Consider the following 17817-nt stretch of genomic DNA (forward strand, 5'->3'; position numbering starts at 1 on the left):
ACACGACCATCTTTTACACCTCCTTTGTTAGGTAGTAACCTCTACCGTTTCTTTCTTTTCTCTGATACGGTCCCGACGAAAGCTCACTATACGCCGGTCGAAAGGAGCTTCCTCACCGGCAGCTATGCCTACAAGGCATTCGCTATCTACTATGCTGTCTAGCACGCTCGTCATCATAATAACGTTGGCCGGAATCTGCCATGCCCAAAACACGATACCCACAACATTCCCAAACACACAAACCCGATCTATAATATCTATATTTCTGATCCTCGCTACCTTTGCCAGTATGGCATCAGCCCAGGCTTCAACAACAACATCCGCACCATCACCAAGCATAGTCGCACTCCCAACATTAAACGTCTCAGGCACTCCATCTTCTATCAACACAGACTACACAGCTACAGCAGCTATATTCCAGCCCGCACCAACAGGGGGAGTGATAAATCTCTGGTTTTCAACACCAGATACAGGCACAAACCTCAACCTAGCCGTAACTGCAGTGCTTGGAGTCTTTGGCCTGACAGTAGCTGTATTGACAGTTAGTATGCTTGCATGGGCGAGCAATAGGAAGTGGGTTAAAGACAATTATCTGTATCGTCGTGAGGGGCTTGTTGGAAGACTCGAAGATATTGAGAGAGGCAGGAGGGAAAAGAGGTCGCTTAATGGGAGGTTTACGTTGTCGAGGTCGAAGTCAAGAGGGAAGGGGAAGAAGGCTGCTGCTTTGAGTAGTGGGACCGGGACTGGTAGTGGTGGGCGTAAGAACCGTGACGCCAACAACATGAACAATTATCAAACATATACAGTACCAGACATGTATCAAACGGTCCCATATAACCCATACGATGCAGATATACCAATCAAGCAGCCATTTAGTGGTAGACCGAAAGATCGAGCAGATGGCTGGCCTTCAAATCCTCGTGCTGTAATACCAGAGACGAAAGGAGAAAAAAAGAGGAAGCAGGATGCTGCCAATGCTTCTATACCGAGGAATGGTGGATTACAGGATCCGTGGCTGATACTGTCAGATGCGGGACCATCTATGCCGGCAGCATCAGCGAAGAAGGATAAGGTCGGGAAGAAGCAGAGTAATAATGATATGGGTGGCAAGAGTGCGAAGAGTAAACGATGATAGTCGAGGTCTATTTATATTCACGTACATGACTATGTACAAACACAGACCTCATACTTTGTATAAAACCTCGGTTTAATGTAAATTGCATACACAGCGAAACAATGTACACCGAGACATATTGCTTATCGGAAATCAATCCGTCTTAATTATTTATTTGGTATTGTCTTTATTGGTTTTTACACATCTCGTTACCAAAACACCGTCCATTTCAAAAATTTACATATATGCAGACGTACGCCTCCTAAGCGTCGAATGGCTCTTACTAGGCGGCGAAGATACAAAATATAGTTTCGCACTGTCCTGTGTTCGCTGCTGCCTACTATTGATCCTCAAATCCGACACACTCACAGACTTGCGTGGCTGTCCAGCACTACCACCAACACCATTCAGAAACCCAACATGAGCATGCTGCACATCATCAGCCCTCCAGCAATCCTCATCCCCACCCACAGGAGGCTCATTCACCATCCTGGTAAAGCTCTGCTTACGCGTAAACCTAGATAGCAGCGATAGCGATACTGCTGAATCATGACGTGGCAGCAAGTTTGAGATTTCGGTCGGGTCTGACTCGAGTTCAACAGGTTCGACGTGGTTTGAGAAGCGGCGTGAGTGTGGGAGACGTTTCATGAGACGGAATTTTATAGGTGTTTTGGAGTGTAGCGATGGTGGTGCTATTTGTTGGAGGGAGGTTTGATACGTCTCGCACTCGGGACGGGGTGTGTTGCGGATTGTTGAGGTGTCTAGTGGCGTGGATGCGGTGAGGAAGCCTCGTGTGTCGTGGCCTAATTTAGACGTAGGGGAAAAAGTGAGTATATATGCAGCAAAGAGCTTGAAAGTTGCTATAGGTACAATGGCAACACCCGCCGAACTTGCAAACAAGCCAAATTTCAACTCAAATACACCTCAAAGCACCACCGTACCTGTGACATTGATCAAAATATCATCGCTGGCCAGAGCGGGCTTCTTTTTGCCCTGGAGCGACAATTTACGAGGCAATGTCGACACCCCTTCAGCAACAGTCGAGAAGAAGGCAGTCACGCTGTTGGCTCTCTTGACTGGCGGCCTGATAAACCTAAAGTGCTCAGGATCATTGGAGAAGGTGCTCCTTGACTATCAGACAAAAATATGTTAACTGGTTTTCTTGGCGGAGCCATAAAAACCAAAAAAGTAGTTCTGATGCAGCAACATACTGATGAAGGTGCTCTCTGCATTGATGCAAGGCTTCGAGGCATGACTGGCTAGTTATCTCGTTGCGCAAAAAAATTAAAAGGTGTGATTTTTGGGTTTTTGGGTTGGAAGCACGTTGTGGATGTATGTGCTTGATGGAGCGGCAGTTGCGAAGCTGTTAAGACGTTATCTTGACGTCAGATAATTGCTGCTTGTAAGTATTACTTGACTTTTATCATGGTCATAGAGAGAGAGAACTTTTTTATTTCTATGCGGGTGGCTCACCGCGGAATCAAGCGGTCGAAGGAACTGGATTTGTGGCTGAGCAAGGATGTAAGGCTAGAAGAGGGAGATTGATCTAAGACGCACTCATGTTGTTTAAGTTATGGTTTTCGAACGTATGAACACGTCTGGCCTTTGATCTCAGCAGAATGCAGTATTATGGTTTATTATGCGAGGTTCAGAAAATGCGAGTTACTACGATGTTTGGTCCATTTTAATGATCAGCGATGCATGCTAAAGCAGCTAGTCTACCTGGAGATCCCATGACACCACCGCCTATAGAAACAATTCCGAAATTGAGAATCTCACAATTCCGAACTTCCAACTACAAAGTTCAATCATTACCTGGATGTGTCCCAGCTCCACATAGATACAGCCCCTTAACAGCAGTTCTAGACCCTCCAGGCCCGTATGCCGTCGGCCTACTAACCAAAAGCTGATCCAGCGACATGGCACCATGAAAGATATTACCTCCAGTCAATCCAAACACCCTTTCCAAGTCCGGCGGTGTAAGAATATCAGCTGCTAACACAGTCCTTCCAAAACTCGGCACATACTCCTCAATAACGTTGATCACAGTCTTCAAGAATGCCGTCTTCCGTGTGTCAGCGTCTGCCGTATTGAAATACTCGTATGGCGTATACTGGATGAATAGCGTCGCTACATGATGTCCTGATCCAGGGGGTACGAGTGTGGTGTCTACGGTTGATGGGATGGTCATTTCAATCATGGGGCGTGGTGATGGTTTGCTGGATAGTGCAGCTACGTATGCTTCGTTTAGCGATTTCAGGGATTCGCAGCCCATGTGGATAGTGGTGCAATGATGCGGCTGTATGTGGTTTGGCGATTGGTTTGGTATAGCTGAAAAGTTGGGGAGTTCGGAGAGTGCGAGGTTGATTTTGGTTGTTGCTGATTCATAACTACCATCACGAGAGCATCCATTCAGTTCCTTTGAATCTTTGGAATGACTTAAACTGACTTACGATATACTTTTCATAGCCTCCCTGTCCCGTTCAGACAACGCATCGGCAGGTAGCAAATCCATAAACGTGACTTTGGGCGTTGCGTTCGATAATACAGATTTGGCCCGAATTTGCTGGCCTGATTCTAGCTCGACGCCTATAGTTTTCCCTGCTTCTAACAGGATTCGTTTCACTGGCGCGTTGGTCCGGATTTCAGCCCCGTAAGAAGTTGCAGATGATGCGATCGCATTCGACACTAAGTGGGACATAGATTTGAGAACCATGAGTACGTTTGGGTGCCTCAGGTTGCAAGGTAAACGTACCCGCTCCCATTCCTCCTTCAACTACAGCCCAAGCGCCAGAAACACCATCTAGCTCCCCCATAACATGATGCAGCAACACATACCCACTTGAGGAAGCAAAATGTCAGCAATACTGTTACGAACGGTGACAACATGTTGCGATTACAACCTTCCAGGAGTATCAGGTGAAACGACAGCTCCGATAACGGCATCGGTAGCCAACGTGCTTAGCAGAGGCTCTGATTCAAAGAATCGCTTCAGTATCTGAGAGAAAGAAAATCGTATGAGCATCAAATATTTGGTCTTCAAACTCGAGCTTCCACAACAGCCAACCTTTGAAGCCGGAGCAGTGAGCAACTCCCACGTCTCCGGCATCCCAGCCAATCCCAACGGGCTAAACGCCTTCATCAACGGCATCGCCAAACTCCACATCTTGAGCGTGGATCTCATATCCATCGGTGGTAAATCCAGCAATGGCACCAATCCCTTAATTAGCGATCCCAACCATTTCTCGTACACTTCATAGGCTTCTGCATCCTTAGTTGAGAATTTCGATATCTCTTGTCGGTTTTTAGAAGCGTCCATCCCCAGTAGCAGATAGTCCTTGGTTCCAGATATAGGCGTGAACGAGCTGGTCTGACGTAAGAAGTATTTGAGACCATGGCGCTTAAGGTCTAGCTCCTTGATGATTTGTGGGCGAAGAAGTGATAGGAGGTATGATGCGCGAGATACTTTGTGGCCGGGGTAAACCTCTTCGGTTACTGCTGCACCACCGATTAAATGTCGACGCTCGAGGACGAGCACTTTCTTGCCGGCTTTTGCGAGATACTAGTTGTATGAATAGAATTAGATTGAAAATTGGTAGAGATATGCATCAATCCTGTCGTGAAGCGTACAGCAGCACAAGTTAAGCCATTGTGCCCACTACCAATAATTAGTGAGTCAAAAGTTTCGACGGATGAGCTTGAAGGTCTCTGAGCTTGATGATTTAGCGATAGCCGTAGTATTTTCCTGGCAGGATGAATGCGTCCTCGTCCGCTTGCAACCGCTAGACTTGCCATTCTTTGCTTTTGCGTCAACAATCGATGTCCTCCAACGATTCTACGAATTCAAAGCTTCAAGTGCGTGAGGTCTTTATGAGATATATATACTCTGATAACTATAAATTATAAATATAATAAAATATGCTTCCTATCTATATTGATAATTCGCAACATGCAAACTCAGACTCGATATTTGTTGCTGCAGACTCTCTAACTCGTCACTCGGTTCACGCACCCCGCCCAGCAGTGCAGCCCCACTCATCTCCACAGTATGAATAGTCAATATGTACGTCGATCCATCGTGCTCAGTCAAGTCTGCAACAGCATTCAAGCATCGTGACAGGGATACAGTCACTGATAGTCCCGGTATAGAGCATGCAGTCAAGTCCAAGCACTCACTACCACTACTACTGCTATTATGTTCACTGACAGACACGTTCAGCGGAATGGCATATAGGGTCGACGACAAGTTTGATCTGACGAGGATGTGTGGTGGTGGACCAGTTTTAAACCCGACCGTCCTGTGCTTTGTCGACTGGATATACGTACAGGGCTTGAAGACTCCGCTGCCACTGATGTATCGTACAGCGTCTCTCTCATCAGGTACAAAGCTGTATCTGCAACCATCGTTCTCTGCTGATGACGACAATGTACACCGTAACCGCTGATATACACCAGCCAGACGGGAGTCCAGACGAAGATACAGGTCGACTGTATGGCGGGAAGACTTGACTAGTGATTCTATATGGGTTTCGACGATTGCGTGGAGGTACTTGTCTGCCTTGGAAGCTTCATAGGTAGCGGTGGAGTCTAGTAGAGAGAATACCGAGAGCCATATTTCGGGAGGCAGAATGAGGCTGGAGCTTTTTGGCCTGGTCATTGGGTTGTTGGAAGTCGTGTATGTTGGTTTAATGTTGTTGATCCTGACTTTTTTTACTCCACTCGATGAAGGAAGTTTGGAGGACCAACATCGGTAGATAACACTTGACTGGGTTTAAACAGATTTCTCTGCGTGTTCGCGACATATACTAGTGTAGACATCTCGAAATCACGTATGCTATCAATGGAACATAAATGTTTTTCGTGTTAAAAGTCAGCAAGAATCGAAGAAAGAACTGTTCTGTTGCTGATCTCGACTCCATTGAGATTTTACATTCATATAAAGCATAATTCATACATGAATTGACTAGTACGGAGGGTGTACACGCGAAAGCTGAAAATTACAGAAATGTGAACGTTTAAATCAGCACCCTACGGCGACCATGACTTTATTAACCACCATCATAGAACCACAGATTCCTACAATATTCAATAATCCAAAAACGTTCGTCCACTTTGAAACTACATTCAAGCACATCACGAATCCCATACATCTTCCTTCCGCTCAAACCTGTCAAGATTGTCAAACTTGCCGATTGTATCCTCCCAGCAAGTCCATATCAACATTCTGAATGCATTCCAACCAAACAAATCCTACATACATATTCGGAAACTGTAGGTTCGTTGCTATAGTCACCACTGTATCCCAAACACGCCTTCTCCCAAAATCTCTGCCTCAAGCAACGTGCACCGGTCCAAACGCCAATTGAATGAGACTTGCTCGTGTACCCTTGCCCCCTTTTGCTCTCTTTTCCCTAGCAGGGTTGTGCAAGTCCAATTCAAAGTTCAAGAGGCTGAAGGTTATTAAATTCGGCTGCACCAAAGGGACCATAGAGACCGTGATATCTTGACTGGATTCGTTGTATCTGATATAAAGGTAAGAGCATCTCTTGTCTCGACTGGGAGTTTCCAATTGCATTTCTCGCAAATTCTCAAAACTTGTTGGGCTGTAATCTGCTGAGAGTCGGACTTGTTGATTACAGACCGTGGAGACCATGGAGAGAGTCAGAGAGAAGGCCATCTCGTGTTTTTTATTACGTTGATGCATGGATATGGCTCGTTGGATTTTATCTCCCGTCTGAATCCCTCACAAGCTGTCAAGTGTCGACGTATGTAATACAATAACGATTGGGCATGACGAAGTGAAGCAGGATGTGATTAGGAAGACGATACCGATATCCGTATATGTTGATACATATTCATGCAATCTAAACACAGGCTGACTTTTTTCCCCACCCCATCACGTCAGTTTATAACCGGTTTCGTCAAAAGATGCTTGGTCAAAGTAGTAGCAGCAGCAGTACTGCTGCACATGCACCAGTATTGCCACCTGCATCTGGAGAATTGAGTCAGCTACTACAAGCTAATAAACAATGGGCTAGTAAAGTCGCCAGAGAGAAGCCAGGATTTTTTCATGATTTATCGATTGGTCAAAAACCAGGTATGTGTTTTTTTGTGTTTCTAGTGTTTGAAAGGTAAAAGTAACATAGTAAATGTCATTTAGAGATATTATGGATTGGATGCAGTGATTCTCGTGTGCCGCCGACTGATCTAGGTATGGTTTTCTTGGAGACTGCGGCATTGTGATGTGGATGTGTTGCTGTTTGTCTGTTATATCTTCAGAGGTTGACGGAAGAGGAGCTCTATCGAAATGCAATATTTCTCACATGATCTTAGTAGCTAACACGCTACTACAACTCTAGTTCAACTCGGTCCCGGTGACATGTTTGTCCACCGAAACATTGCCAACGTTGTCGTGCACAGCGACTTGAACCTCCTCTCAGTAATACAGTACGCAGTAGACGTACTAAAAGTTAAACATATCATAGTCTGTGGTACGTCCCTCATAAGTGCTTCACAGCTTGTCGTGTCTTTTTTTTTATCGTGCTCTTTGACGCCAACACCATCCTTGTACAGGGCATTACGGATGTGGAGGCGTGCTAGCAGCCATGGGCAACCACCAATACGGCCTCATCGACAACTGGCTACGAGCAATCAAAGACACATACATGATTTACCGATCAAAGATTGAATCTCTGACAGATCCAAAAGAACGTGCTGAACTGCTGATTGAATTGAATGTGATTCGGTCTGTGCAGGCGGTCTGTCATACGACTATTGTGCAGAATGCGTGGGCGAGAGGGCAGCCTATATCTGTGCATGGATGGTGCTATCGGTTGAGTGATGGTGTTATTCGGTATGTGTGGTGTGAGATTGTATGTTGTCTTGATTAGTGTAGCCTAACGTGAGCTACTTCAAATAGGGATTTGAAACTCTGTGTTAAGGGTTTGAATGAAATTGATGTAAGTGTGTTTGTGCTCCTATAACGTCAGAGACACACATATGGCTAACAATTTTGAATCCATAGGACGTGTACAACCTCGTTGCCGATGAAAAGGCATAAAAAAGGAGACCTTCACACAAGGCGAGAGAGAGAGAGAGAATCATGATGTTTCGTTACAGGGCATCAGGAAACATTTTACACAGTCGAAAATCCAAATTATACAGTTTTTGTTTGTTGTTGTCGTTTTACCCATAAACCCACACTATATAGATAGTTAGAGAAGTTTTCAAATATTCTCAAAATGCAATACATGTTTTGCAAAACACATGACTGTCTCTATTTACAGTTTGTTTTAGTGGATTGTATTATGTTTCAGTTGTATGGTCGTGGCCGTATGGTGGTGGATCATCGACGGGTTTGGTTTGGAGAGCCCATAGTGGTGTTGGAGCTAGTCTAGTATCTGGTCTTGGTGGACGTGTCTCCATGGCAGCAGAGACACTAGGAGTCCGTTGCTGAAACAGCCGGACGAGGACACTGGATCCTCGCGACCGATTCCGTGAGTGCCCTTGCTGAAACATGGGAACCGTTTCGTTCTCTAGTTGGCTACTATTCGGTTCTGTCACTACTATCCTATCTGGATCCAGTGGTGGTTGTTGTTGTGTGGTATCGTCTATATCTGTAACAGCAGTAGCAGTTTCTATCATTCCTTCTTGGATCTGCTGCATTGGTTGTACTGGTGATTGGTGTGTGGGCAGTGGTGGTATAGATGTTTCAGTGACTCGTGAAGTGGTGCGCCAGTTTGGTTGGTACCGTGGGAGTGTTCCTATACGTCCTGTTAGAGTGGTTTCTGCGTATGGAGGTGGTTTGCGGAGACATCTTCTGCTGCAATTATAGATGAAGCAGGTTGTTATGGCGATGAATGCTAAGATGGAAACGGGATGTTAGTTGTGGTGAAAGACAATTTTTCGACATTTGAATAGTTTTGGAAGCGGTGAGGTAGATCCACATAGATCCGGATATTTGCAATTGTTTCCAGTGTCAGCCACGTAACCTCTGACACGTAAAAGAAGATGCAATGTTCCGTTTGGAAACGTGGTGAATGGTTTTACCTAGTCCGATGAATCCCAGGAAGAGGATGCCAGTGCCACTGATCGGTCCAAAAGCAGTCTAAAAATTGCTAATGAATCAGCTAATGACCTTGTTTGACTTTACACGATTGATCAATACATTGAATTGCTGATCTAATGTCGGCTGTTGATTCGCGACGACAGACGGTGTTGGCAATGGTGCGGCTAATGGTAAAGTAGTTCCATTAGACATTCTATAGAATGGAAGCGGTTAGACATCACCACCACCTCGTTCTCCACCTCAAATGTCAAAAACAATTTGGACAATATACGAAAAATACTAAAAATGACGATCATGAAGCCCTTCCAACTGAAATCGACACTTACGACACCCAAGAGCAAGGTCCAGAATTGGATGAGTCTGCTGCAGCAGTTTAATGGCGTATATTACTCGCTCTGGACTGACAATATAGTGCGGATGTATCAAGAGAATGGTGGACGATTGCAACAAAGTGGAATGGTGGAGGCTCTTCACGAAGCTTCCGATCTATATGTAGGCTCTAACTCTATATGGACGTGTGGTAAAGATGCCACGATAAAGTGTTTTGATACGAGGACAGCAAGTTGTGTCCTCACATTCACAGGCAAGCAAAAAAAAAAGATGATTCAACGAATCCATGCGCTAACACGCTATACAACACAATAGGGACAGCTCCCTTTCTCAGTCTAAGTGTAAACAGCGACCAGAAAATCGTCGCTGGTGGCACTGAATTCGCCAAAACTGAAGAAGAAGACGAATCACACATCCTGTTTTACGATGTCAGGAATGCATCGCAGACACTCAAAGTGTTTACAGATGTACATTCCGATGATATAACGCAGGTCAAGTTCCACCCCACACAAAGCAATATCATGCTGAGTGGCAGTACGGATGGACTCCTCTGCCTGTATCAGTTGGATGAAGCTCTTGATGAGGACGAGAGTCTGTACCAGGTTATCAAAGAGGATTCTGTGCATAAGGCGGGCTTCTTTGGGCCGAGTGCTGAGTACATATACCTGACTACACATATGGAGACTTTCTCGATCTGGAATGATGAGGTATGGGTGGGAGCTGATCCCCTCTTGAGGGTCAGGACGCTTGTCATAGTACTCCCAACGCTTACTCACCCTTGACTCTCATGGTAGGCTGATGTGATTGTAAACTATGGACAAGTCAAGAAAATATCCTCGCCGCATCTTACGGTCGATTATCTGATTGATGTCAGCTATTCGCCGGAAGATCAAAGACTGTATCTGTTTACTGGCTCGCAAACGTAAGGCCGTGTTCGTATGCTCTACCTGTTTCAGCTCCTAATGTCTGTACTCCAACTAGTGGAAACGTCGGAATCTTCAACTCGAGCTTGGAAGGTCTGGAGCTCATGTATACGCTAAATGGAGGTCACAACGATATTGTTAGAGGAGTTGCTTGGGATTCGAAGAACACCATAGTGTCGGGTGGTGAAGATGGGAATATTTGCAGTTGGACGAATACATAGTCGACATCTCTTCTCTTTTTTCGCTTCACATTGTAATACAAAAACATTCTTCCTTGCATAGCATAAACATTCATCATTTGACACTGTAAAATCTTCTATATATTATACAAAATCACAAGGCTGATCGTGTGTGAAAGGCTTTCACTCAAAAGCCAATAAATGCATCATCATATAGTCCATCAGTCTCATTAGCTCTCATAACACCTCTAGCCGCATCAATAACAGAGCAATCATCCTTGTAAATTTCAAAATTCGTAACATCAGAATCAGATCCAACTGGTGGCACCCATGGAACCGGTACCTCCCTCCTCGCAGCAGCATCCCAATCAACATCGTCAAACCATACATTATTCTTGATTTCAGTCGCTCCTGCTAGCCCATGTGCAGTGCCCAGTCGGCGTTTAGGTATCGGGTCCAGCAACCGTTTCAGGAATTCTTTACATATAGGCTGGATTTGCGACGACCAGCGGAATTGGCCGCCAAGGACATTCTCGTATATCTTTTGCGGGGTTGTGTCGTGGAAGGGTGTGTATCCGGCCATCATCTCGTAGGTGACGATGCCAAAGGACCACCAGTCGACGCATTGTGTGTAGGCGGATTTGAGGATTACTTCGGGAGCCATGTATGCCGGGGTGCCGCAGAAAGTTGTTGCGACGTCTTGGCTGATTTTGGCGAATCCGAAATCGGCGAGTTTGAGGTGGCCTTGGCCGTCTAGTAAAATGTTCTGAATGGAAAGAGAGTGGGAGTAGGGGGTGAGATATCTGAGTCTGGTATGATGTGTTGGGAGTGTAGTCTTGGGACAATTTTTTGCATGGTATGCAAGTACACAATCAAAGGTTCAATCACCAACCTCAGGTTTCAAATCTCGATACAGGATATTGAGAGAATGCAGGTATTCTAAAGCCATCAGGATTTCACAAGAATAGAATCTGGCTGTCTCTTCCGGGAATCGTCGACATTTTCTCAGATATGAAAACAAATCACCACCAGGTACATATTCCATAACCAAAAAGAGATGCCTTGGATCCACAAATGTTGCGAGAAGGTTGACGACGAATGGCGTCTTGCTCATTTCCAGAAGATGTTTTTCATTCATGACGTGCTTGACCTGTAGTTTAAATGCCAAGTTGATGATAAGTAATGACAATAACTCTTTCTATGGGTAAATGAGAGTACAAGATAGAATACTGACCTGTCGAGTATCAACTATCTGCTTCTTGCTCAACACCTTGAGCGCAAAGTATTTTGCACCACTACGAAGCGGTGCAAGACCAGCACGAGGATTGAAACGGACCAAGAATACTCTAGCAAATGCGCCCTTTCCAATTTGTTCACGTAAATCAAAGTCTTCCAATTCATAATCTGCTCGTAATTTCACTTCTGGAGCTGATGCTGAACCAGCAGCACCTCTCTTCGGCATCGACTTGGGTTTCTGGATTGGCAGTGCAGCGACTAGATCGACAGACGAGCTGGAATTGTTTGTTGGTGTTGCAATTTTACTAGAATTGTTTGACCCAGAGGTAGAAGCTGTAGCAGCGGTAGTTGGTCGTGATTTACCGATGTTACCTAGTCTCTTGACGATTCCAACAGCGGCTGCTTTGGCAGCCGACATTCTCTTGGTTTCCTTGGTACCGGTGATGCCACCATTTGGTGACGTAGGTTCGACTGATCGTGCACGTCCAACTTCCCCAACCAACGGCAAACGGTCTTGAGTAGTTCCAGTACCTTCTTCACCAATCTCAACCAGCTGCTGATCGTACTTTTGCGACATGTCCAATAAGGCCAACTCCTTACTCAGCATTGACGGAAACTGTGACGCGTGAGGAGTTTCAGCCGGTGCATGATGTCCCTTGAATCTCGCAGTCTGGATTGCCGATACATCAGGAGACCGAAATTTCGAAAAGGTGCTTGAATTATTCGATTGGCGACGTGTCATTCCCATCTCTTTTGACAGGGATTTCAACATGCCTTTCGTGCTTCCATCACCGGAATTGGCTCGTGACATGCCCTGAGAAGCTTTCAATAATCCACCAGTACCACCACTTTTACAAGTCACTCCATCGTTACTGTTGCTTCGTGATAGGTTGGATTTTCCTGGTGATCCGGTAGTACGTAGGCCATCAACGACCCAATTCTTGCCTGCAGGTGTGCTTTTGGTGGAATGGTTGGAGCCAGTCGAGTTGGCGGCGGTGGTAGAAACATCGTTGTCTGATATCGTTAGGATCCCATTCTCGAGGTCTTCGGGTCGCACTGATGAATATTGATCGACTTGTTCAATTATTGGCGGGGCGACACGATACGTCCTTTCGCCACCAGGCATATCGTCTTAACAGCACCTAGAAAACTTGGGCTTTTAAGGTTTCAAACTTGGTAGATTGATTAAATTTATGTCTTCCGTTTATCTCAATAAGTTGGCAAGCTTATTGCACTTTTTTTTTGGGTTTTCGCGTTTTTTGTTTGAAACCAGGATCTGATTGTCGACCCCCTTCCCTCGATTGGGCAGTCTGAGGGGCATCCGAAGAAAACATCGAGGTTCTTCAGCGATTAAAAAATCGATCGTCTCTGTTGGTCAGCTATTTGGTCCGTCGGGAGATCTCAATGATGTCACCGAGTTTCTTTTTAATTCTTTGAGCTTTTCATTCACAGAAATTCAATTTTAAAAGGAATGCTTGATATCGGTCGCTTGTGTTTCCCATAAAGAGGACATTAATGCATATCAGATATGATGAAATATTTGCTTTTGGAGAGACCATTTGGGCTTTCTCCTGCTCGTTTTCATTAGTGCGTCGGTGAAGACTCAAACATCCAGAAGGAGCGATTCTACAGCAACCGAGACCCTCAGTCTCGATTATTGGAATCGATGCTCAGAAAGCTGGTCTTTGTAGATGAATTTCTTGGGTGTTTTGACCTCCCGTCTTACGAGTGCAACCCACCAAAAGAATCCGCGAACAAACAACTTTTTTGTGGGATTAATTAAGTTTTTTATAGTCAATGTAATATTCTGAAACATGCTAAACGAAAACGTTGTGCCCATTGGAGGTGTGGATGGGAGGTCCTAAGTGGTATTTTGATTTGGTAAGAAGAATCTGTTTCTAGGATGAACAATGAGACATATCTGACATGGCATTAAGTGCAGTATGAGTGATGGTCATCATAGCGTCGACTTCTATAGCACACTGCAATTTCGAGTTAGAAAGGACTTTGCCTATTCGTTATATGCGTGGCTGCCTACATCTCCAATCTGCAACAACGCGGACTAACACACTACTGACTAATTCAAAAGGTTGGATTTCCGGGCTGTACATACAGCTTTGGAATTCACATTCTGATCTTGCAAACGGGCAAGTCGTCCCTCAATCGGCATTTCTTTTATGTTTCTTTGTGGTCAACTTTCTCAGCAAGAGTTTCCAGACTTTGGCTGTTTCCAGGAGCTAACCCATTGTCAATAATTTCGTTTAATGGACGATGCATTCTCTGATGGCATCAACATTGTAACTGCAAGTATGCTTTTCTTGAACTGCATCAACAACTTGAAGTCAAAACATGAAAACATTGGTTTGGCCGCAATGGCTGGTTTTTCAGCCGTGAAAGCACGAGACCCCAATTGCAGTCTAATAGTTCTCTTTTAAGGTCACACACTAAACCACACCCACCAACCGTTTGCCGTTTTGATATACAAATGACCACATCAATCCACTTATTGAGACTTATCAAGTTCAGAAATCAAGATGATTTCAGTCACGCCCGTGCTTTTCGCGCTCGTTCTACTCGAAAGAGCATCAAGTTTACCGACAGGGTGAGTGGAATCGCTTGCATTTGCCAATACTCACACTTTTCTTACTAAACGAATTTCAAACTTTTAATACAGGTCCCCCTATTGTGATTCCAGTCAGATCTCAGCCGCTTTCAAGTCCATACATGGTGCTGATCAAACAGCAACCTACAAAATCACCTCCAGAGCATGACCCTTTTGCGGTTGAACAAGAACAACACCCATATACTTTCGATTACAGTTGTCAGTCTTGGATTGCCATTGAACAGCAAGATCCTAATATTTTGATTGTAGTGCTCAATCGTTTACTGCTTGTCAGCCCATGACTCTCACATTGTCTGGAAGTAACATTGGTGGAATCCTATTTGGGATCCAAGACGCCAAGAACAACTTTCTCGGCGGAGTCACAGCTCCAACTACTGGTTTTTTCAAAGTGGTAAGGCTAGAATGAAATCATTGTACTTCAACAACGGCGAATCTCAAAAACGGCGAATCTTACAAGGTCACTTGATTAAATAGTGCCAAGGTACTGGTGCTGGTTCTGGGATGATCTTTACTCATAGGTCGTTGAACACCCTTACAATGATTGTGAGTCCTCCCTGTTTTGTGAATTGATATCAATACCTTCGCTAACCTTTATATACATCAGTACATTCCATTTACGCCTCCTCCTGGTACTACTGGCCCATTGACCGTCTCTTCATTAGGCACTGCTATGTTACCGCTTCAAGGAAATGGAGGAGGAGGAGGAGGAGGAGGAGGTGGCGGTGGTACTGGTACTGGTACTGACAAACAATGACAGGCATCTGTATCTACGGTACTTGCATCAGCAGCTCCGCCTGTAGGTACCAGTTTTGGTAAACTAGCACAACAAACAGCTCCACCTAGCCAACAACCCCACCCAGCAACTGCAGCCATATCGGCAGCCCCACCTGTAGTTCATTTAGACACGGGTGCTGGTAAACTAGCACATCAAACAGCAGCACCATCGCTTCCAACTGCTTGTGCAGGCCCTTTGTCTGCTTCAACCATTGCTCTCCCGCCTCCAATTGCAACCGCATTGTATAGCCCTAATGCCGCACAACCGAGTAATGTAAAGAAGTTACAAGCAACCCGCGACAGCTTTGCAGAGCCCCAATTGAAGAGGTGGAGGCTTTCAGCTACTCGCACAACAGACTGGTGTGAAGCCCAACAGCTAAACCGAAGACCCACAAGCCAAAAAAGAAGGGAGATAAACTCAAGGAAGAGGCCAAGAAGGAAGAGAAGAAGCATAAGAAGAAGGCAAGAAAGCTAAGACTGCCGCTGTCGGTCAAGTAACGACCAAGTAAAATGTGTTTTGCTTGTTTTCTGCTCGTTATTGCATATGACGCATTTTCGCATCAAATTAAAGTGAATTCAGTCATTTTTGTGGTAGAATTGTCATTTCCATCAAGGCAGCTTGCTGTTTTGTAGCTGATGTTTCCTTCGATTTTGGATCGACATTCAAATTTTCAGGGTTTCGGAGTCAACCTCATGAGCTCGAAGAACTTGAAACAATTTGACTCCAGCACTACCTCCCTCCAAAAAATCTTCTTCGTTTCGATTCTATTGTGTTCTTGGATAAGATAACGGCCGATACAATTCGAGCTACAAAAAAATGCACACACCAATTCCACAATCAGAAAGCTACAAAAGCAGACTCGAAAGGAGCTGCAAGACCTTTGCAGAGTTAAAATGTGTTTCCACTAGTGATTTGGCCTATTGTCCCTAAAATCCAAGCTCCCTCCACCAAAGTCACACCTCCTATACCGCTCTTTGAGCTCCACCAAGACCATGACTTTAAAAATCGCCGCTGCTCTTGTCGTTTGCTTATTTGGAGGCACTCTAGGCCTTCCTGGAGGGTGAGTGAAAGATTTTAGGCTGCCTTCGTGGGTTTTTTGTTTCCTGTTGAGCAATGGCACACTACCCAAATACCTTTAAATTGAAGTTTCTGCATCATTGAGTCAGTTCTTTAAATCTCTTTTTATTTAGAGCCCCGTTCTGTGATCAAACTACACAAACACTAGGATTTCTAAACAAACACGGCAAGGATTCGACTGCAAAGTACACTATTACGTCAAGGTGGGTCTCGAATGATTCAGATCGAACCTGTCATCAAGATACTTATAAGACTCAATCGTATAAAAGTGCTCAAACGTTCACTGCCGGACAAGCGATGAAATTGACCTTATCTGGAACAAGTAATATCGGTGGCCTGATTTTTGGAGGTCAGGATGCCAACAAGAGATTTGTTGGTGGAGTCACAGCTCCAACAACTGGTTCGTTCAAAGTGGTAGGCTGGGAAGGCACGCACAGTTTCACATCAGGTTGTTGAATCTGACCAGTCTTCGCATTCAATTAGTGCAATGCTGGTGTTGGTGGTGGATTCTCTATTACTCATAGCTCACTAAACGCTCTCACGACGCTTGTACGTCTTCTTATTTGGGCTCATAACTTTTCACAGTGCTTACTTTGTTAATCATGTTATTTCACGGCAGGATATTCCCTTTACACCACCTGCTGGTACAATTGGTCCATTGACTGTTGTTTCTCTGGCTACAGTCGGATCAATTGGAACTCCATGGGGGACCGCGATGCTTACACTTCAAGCCGGTGGGGGTGGAGGAGGAGCTGGTGGTGGTGGAAATACTACTGCTCCTAGTCCTGCTGGTAACCAAGCACAACCATCAGCCGCACCCGCCGCTCAATCAAAGGCACCAGTAGTCGTATCTGTAGCTCCCATAGCTCCAGCGGCTCAATCGGCCGCTCCAGCTCCTCTACAAACTGATACAGGCGGAAAAGTAGGCGATACTAAACCGCCACCTGTAGCACCCGCATTGTATAGTCCGAAACCTGATCCTGTTGGGTTTGTCAAATTGCAGGAAACTGGCGGTGTCAACAAGTTGGCAGCAACACCTTCTCCTAAACCCCAACAAACTCTCAAGGCAAAGAACAAGAACAAGGCCAACAAGAAGAAGAAGCACACTCCCAACAATACAGCTGCTGCTCCCAAAGCTACAGCAACAGGCAAATAAATAAAATGCATATGTGTTGTTTCTGCTCTTATTGCTGATATCGTAACTGACATCAAGATAAAATAAATTCGCTCTTCAGGTTGCATTTTTCGATGTGTCTTCTTCGTCAAGCAAAGCAAATTCAGATATCTGTGTGTAAGTTGAATGCTCCTGCTTCACGCCTTGTCAATTTCTGTCGTTTTCCGGAGCCATGGATCAACGGTACAACTAGGACGGATTTTGTGAATTTTGAATCACTCATCAGCCATTTTATTGAGTATAACTTATAATATCATGATCCATTGCGTCATTGAAGTTTCCACCAAACCAAGCAACTTGTGTAGAGGCTTGAAACCT

General features: G+C 45.0%; 5 protein-coding genes across 5 annotated transcripts; 3 read left to right on the forward strand and 2 right to left on the reverse strand.

Moving 5' to 3' along the window:
- Positions 1 to 2798: 2798 nt before the first annotated feature.
- Positions 2799 to 4909, reverse strand: SmJEL517_g06158 (uncharacterized protein; the record flags this gene model as incomplete). Its single annotated transcript, XM_031172084.1, has 7 exons — positions 2799 to 2860; positions 2930 to 3504; positions 3568 to 3802; positions 3870 to 3955; positions 4018 to 4112; positions 4182 to 4676; positions 4745 to 4909. 7 exons carry the CDS (start codon positions 4907 to 4909, stop codon positions 2799 to 2801), a joined length of 1713 nt encoding a protein of 570 aa, XP_031021941.1.
- Positions 4910 to 7042: 2133 nt separating this feature from the next.
- On the forward strand, positions 7043 to 8174 carry NCE103 (carbonic anhydrase; the record flags this gene model as incomplete). Its single annotated transcript, XM_031172085.1, has 6 exons — positions 7043 to 7211; positions 7275 to 7325; positions 7474 to 7605; positions 7688 to 7967; positions 8034 to 8073; positions 8139 to 8174. 6 exons carry the CDS (start codon positions 7043 to 7045, stop codon positions 8172 to 8174), a joined length of 708 nt encoding a protein of 235 aa, XP_031021940.1.
- A 1293-nt stretch (positions 8175 to 9467) lies between these two features.
- On the forward strand, positions 9468 to 10656 carry SmJEL517_g06160 (uncharacterized protein; the record flags this gene model as incomplete). Its single annotated transcript, XM_031172086.1, has 4 exons — positions 9468 to 9702; positions 9828 to 10219; positions 10307 to 10434; positions 10494 to 10656. The coding sequence occupies 4 exons, from the start codon at positions 9468 to 9470 to the stop codon at positions 10654 to 10656; spliced, it is 918 nt and encodes a 305-aa protein (XP_031021933.1).
- A 145-nt stretch (positions 10657 to 10801) lies between these two features.
- SmJEL517_g06161 (uncharacterized protein) lies at positions 10802 to 12976 on the reverse strand (the record flags this gene model as incomplete). Its single annotated transcript, XM_031172087.1, has 3 exons — positions 10802 to 11380; positions 11507 to 11764; positions 11849 to 12976. 3 exons carry the CDS (start codon positions 12974 to 12976, stop codon positions 10802 to 10804), a joined length of 1965 nt encoding a protein of 654 aa, XP_031021934.1.
- A 3264-nt stretch (positions 12977 to 16240) lies between these two features.
- On the forward strand, positions 16241 to 17481 carry SmJEL517_g06162 (uncharacterized protein; the record flags this gene model as incomplete). The annotated part of the gene is made up of 4 exons (XM_031172088.1): positions 16241 to 16308; positions 16439 to 16739; positions 16809 to 16874; positions 16945 to 17481. The coding sequence occupies 4 exons, from the start codon at positions 16241 to 16243 to the stop codon at positions 17479 to 17481; spliced, it is 972 nt and encodes a 323-aa protein (XP_031021931.1).
- Between the last annotated feature and the right edge of the window lie 336 nt (positions 17482 to 17817).

The sequence above is a fragment of the Synchytrium microbalum genome (assembly GCF_006535985.1).
Source record: "Synchytrium microbalum strain JEL517 chromosome Unknown SmJEL517_scf0084, whole genome shotgun sequence".
In the NCBI taxonomy this organism is placed as follows: Eukaryota; Fungi; Chytridiomycota; class Chytridiomycetes; order Synchytriales; family Synchytriaceae; genus Synchytrium; species Synchytrium microbalum.